The sequence below is a fragment of the Triplophysa rosa genome, linkage group LG18, assembly GCF_024868665.1.
Source record: "Triplophysa rosa linkage group LG18, Trosa_1v2, whole genome shotgun sequence".
Lineage (NCBI taxonomy): Eukaryota > Metazoa > Chordata > Actinopteri > Cypriniformes > Nemacheilidae > Triplophysa > Triplophysa rosa.
In genome coordinates, this window is record NC_079907.1 from 13,337,287 (window position 1) to 13,341,459 (window position 4,173).

Consider the following 4,173-nt stretch of genomic DNA (forward strand, 5'->3'; position numbering starts at 1 on the left):
TCCTCTACTTTTGGCGCGCGCACACTATATATCGACTTTTAACGACTTATTTCAGGCATGAGGAAAGGGATGTGATGAGGAAAAAGTCTAAGAAATATTAAGCATGTTATAAATGCTGTTATATATGTACTCGTTGTATTACCTTACAAAACGTTCATCCATGTGACTTTGAAAAATCATAGCTAAATACCTATTTACTATAAATCGCGCTAAATTTGCTAGAAAACCAGCACCTGTCATATTTCGCGGGGATGTGCGCTTGAACACACTCCTCGCGCAGGGACAATGACATGTTAAACTCTGAAGCTCTGAGCCAATCAGAGAGCGTCAACATTTAAAGGGCTATTAAGAAACAGCCAAAACGGAGGAGCGCAAAGCCTACATCTCATTTCTCTCAATTCACCTGCTCACCCCACTTACGAAACCATTCTGGACACGGTTGATGTGCTTCTCTACATGACTTTATTTGAGACGGGAGTGGATGCTTTATAGATTTCAGATCATGTGCTGTTTTGTGGATCGACTGCACTTGTTGCGCTAAGAGGATCAGTAGAATCTAACGGACCTAAAGATATTCAAAGATCGGCGCACTGTTGAAACATCGGTGTATTTTCATTTCGCAGGTGAGCATTTACATGAGCGATTGAATTTGCCATACTTTGGCATGAATGAATTTGACCATTGTAAAGATATTTTCCTGCACTTAACGGTTACGTTCTTTCACCATCCGTTATTTTAAAATGTTCACGCAACGTATCTATGTTTTACAGATTTTTTTCTTCCAAAAAAAAACTAAATAAAGAGGATATCTACATCTTGCCCGAGATGCCAGTGTTAATGAGTCCCGAGATAGCGAACAAATTCAAAGAGAAATGGATGATGCTTCATCCGGAGGATCAGGACAACGTCAGCGGCTCTATTCATTTCGACGACAGTCTCACCAGTCTGCACTGGCTGCAGAACTTCTCCATCCTGAGTGCCAATCCGGAGAGGACTCCCACTTTCCACCCGCAACACCTTTTCTATCACAAAAACCAGCTGGGGGGAACCGACTCGCCTTCCAGCCCACCTGCCGGAGATACCGCGGCCACGGGGATGCCACAGACACCTGGCAACCCCACAACGTCCTGCAGCAGTTTGATGAATGCGTACGTCCACCAACAAACCGGACACTACATAACGGCGCAAACAAATCCATCTGAGGAAATAGAGTATAAAACAAACCGCCACGTAAAGCCACCTTATTCATATGCCACGCTCATTTGCATGGCAATGCAAGCCAGTAACAAAACCAAAATCACACTGTCTGCCATATACAGCTGGATCACAGAGAATTTCTGCTACTACAGATACGCGGAGCCTAGTTGGCAGGTAACATCACTAATTCTCCTTTTTTATTAGAAGTTTTCTATACGAAAGTGCTTCAGTTTCTCCCACATCCAAGACAAAAAGTATTTTTGTGCAACAGGTGTACTGATCTAACAAGAAACCTCATTCATAAAGTTAACAGTTTATTCAAGAACTTTGTCAGTCAACCATGGTCTGTCAACACATCAACCACACTACAAAAACATTGTGCCAAATACATTGCACTTATGTGAGATGTTGATATACTTAGTGATACCCTGATGATGGAAACTGAGACCACTATACCCAAGTGCACTGGCTTTCCTGAGGCCGCGCTCCATAATGAGGGATCCTTATGGGAGCCACCGATCATGTGAAACTAGGAGTGCTGAATTACTAGAGATCCTTATTCACCACATTTCTTCTGCTGTACACGCAACATTCCCCTCCCCCCTTTGTGTCTGTCTTCCTCAGTGAGCAGTGAGCCAATGAAACAGGACACCTCTACCTGCTGCACAATGGGATTTTATAGGAGCCCTTATGTGTCGCCTACTGCCATTGGACTTTATTGCATTTATGCTACAATTAACTAATAAATATAAGCGTGACGTTGAATACACGTTCAAATAAAACATTTGCATAGAAATGGTTGTGTTAAGTGTGCATAAAACCATCGAGATGCACCTGCTAGTACATATCCAATTTAAAGCAGTATATAATATTTTTGTTAAAATAGCGTAAAAATTGTGTCGTTCATATTTTATGCTTACTTTGATAGAATCAATCATTTGTGTTTTCTTTCTTTCAGAATTCAATCCGCCATAACTTGTCCCTAAACAAGTGCTTCATGAAGGTGCCCAGACAGAAGGATGAGCCAGGAAAGGGCGGCTTTTGGCAAATCGACCCCCAGTACGCTGACATGTTCGTCAACGGCGTTTTCAAACGGCGGCGAATGCCCGCCACAAACTTCAATACCCAGAGACAGAGCAAAATATTATCCTCACCCGGCTCCTCTTATGGCTCTCAGTGCACCGGAACGGGAATGGGTGACTTCCGAGGACCAGTCTTGGGAAACAAACGCAAGCAGGTCTTTCCCAAACGAGGAAGCAAGCTCACCAGGATTTCCAAGTCGCCTCTGTTAGCCACCGAGATCAAAACGTCAGACGTCTTGAGAGGAGATTTCGACCTGGCCTCTGTTTTTGATGATGTTCTTAGCGGGAATGACAGCACATTTGAGGATCTGGATATCAACACAGCCCTGAGCTCACTGGGGTGTGAGATGGAAGTATCTTCACAGAACCAGCACGGGAATGGCTATAGCAACGAGGACGAGCAGGCTTGTGCTTACCTGGAGGCGAACGGCATGATGGGATGCAACATGGAGGACTTTCACCAGCAGCATCATCACCAGCATGTGCAGGCCCATCCGCAATATTATGAAGGAATGACTCTGTTCCCGGATCAGGTTCAGCAGCAGCAGCATCAGCAGCACCCTTGGGAGATTAAAGAGGAAGCCCAGGCCATTCCACTTTCAATGGATCATGGCTATGGCCTCTGTGAGGGATTCTTCTCGGAGATGCAACTGTGGGAGAGAGCGGAGTCTTATCTGTGACTTTACAGATGAACATGCACTGTCTTTGCTGGTCTGAAGACCTGTTGACTTTTGTTTTGCTACATTAGCATAATGAATTATTGAAGATGTGAAAAGTTCGATGTAATTATTCTTTGTACGTCTTTTGCATTTTTTAAGAACGTATACCGATTCATTTATAATCACTTTTGGTCTTTGAATTCTTGATTCTTTGTTGAAAATTTGTTAGGATGCTGATAAATATTGTTGTGGGACAAATCTAGTTCTCTAGGATAGCGACATTTTGTTCCTGTATTGATTAATCAATCTAATATATTCGCTTTAGTCGACCAGATATTTTAGGTGATGTCATACTTTGTAAATCTAACAAGACATAAATATAAATTAGATATTGAAAAGGGATGCAACAGGCCAACGTGCTTCGCAATATCATTTTCAAAGACAAACCCGCACAAGCACTTTGAAACATTAGCTCAGTTTGTTGGCCAGTGATTTAGTCTAATAATTTATTTTCTATTGTTCACGATGATCTGCTACAAGAGTGAAGTATCCCTTAAGATGTCTCTTATGTTTCAGAATGCAACGCTTAGGAATTTCTGATGAAATGTGGGAGGCAATTTCATGGCAATGACTGTTCTGGAAGTGTACTTGTATTGATTCTTTTAGAAATGAACATGCAACATGAAACAAAATATATTCTGTACTTGAATAAAAAGATCAAACATAAGTACAACTGGCTTTCAGTCTGTTGCTTTGTACAACATGTGCTGACTCCTTCAGCATACAAATACATATATTGTTTCTTAGCATTAGCTATTTAAATTAAAATAATTGCTGTGTTTTAAGATTCTACAGTATATACAACATTAAATTTAACTGATTATAGAAAAAAAATACTGATAATAACCAATAGAAAAAAAACAATCTGCATGCTGTTTAAATATTTCTAAAACTATTTATGATGCTTATGTTTCTGTTTTTCCATGAATAAAATTAAGCAATAAACCGCACTGTAAACGTTTTCAGTCAACATGCGAAGGCAAATGACACAAAACTTGAGGATCTGCAAAGAGTAATAACTCCAGGGCAGATATTTCTCAATGACCTACGGTCTCCATTTATTTATGTAAACTGTATTATGAGTGTTCTTTCCTAATATTTCTCATCATAATCCTTCTGTCCCACCTTGTACAGCACGCTGTCCACAACCCTTTTCAACATGACTGTTTGTGATT

The 4,173-nt window shown here is 40.9% G+C and overlaps 1 protein-coding gene across 1 annotated transcript; it reads left to right on the plus strand.

The window, feature by feature from the left end:
* Positions 1-355: 355 nt before the first annotated feature.
* Positions 356-3,653, plus strand: foxj1b (forkhead box J1b). The gene is made up of 3 exons (XM_057358761.1): positions 356-623; positions 771-1,371; positions 2,156-3,653. The coding sequence occupies exons 2-3, from the start codon at positions 826-828 to the stop codon at positions 2,957-2,959; spliced, it is 1,350 nt and encodes a 449-aa protein (XP_057214744.1). The 5' UTR covers positions 356-623; positions 771-825; the 3' UTR covers positions 2,960-3,653.
* The last annotated feature ends 520 nt before the right edge of the window (positions 3,654-4,173 follow it).

Bases quoted from the DNA above. Each gene is read 5' to 3' on its own strand.
- foxj1b (XM_057358761.1), top strand. From the start codon at position 826: ATGCCAGTGTTAATGAGTCCCGAGATAGCGAACAAATTCAAAGAGAAA. The intron at 1,372-2,155 runs GTAACATCACTA...TCTTTCTTTCAG, and splicing joins ACGCGGAGCCTAGTTGGCAG to AATTCAATCCGCCATAACTT.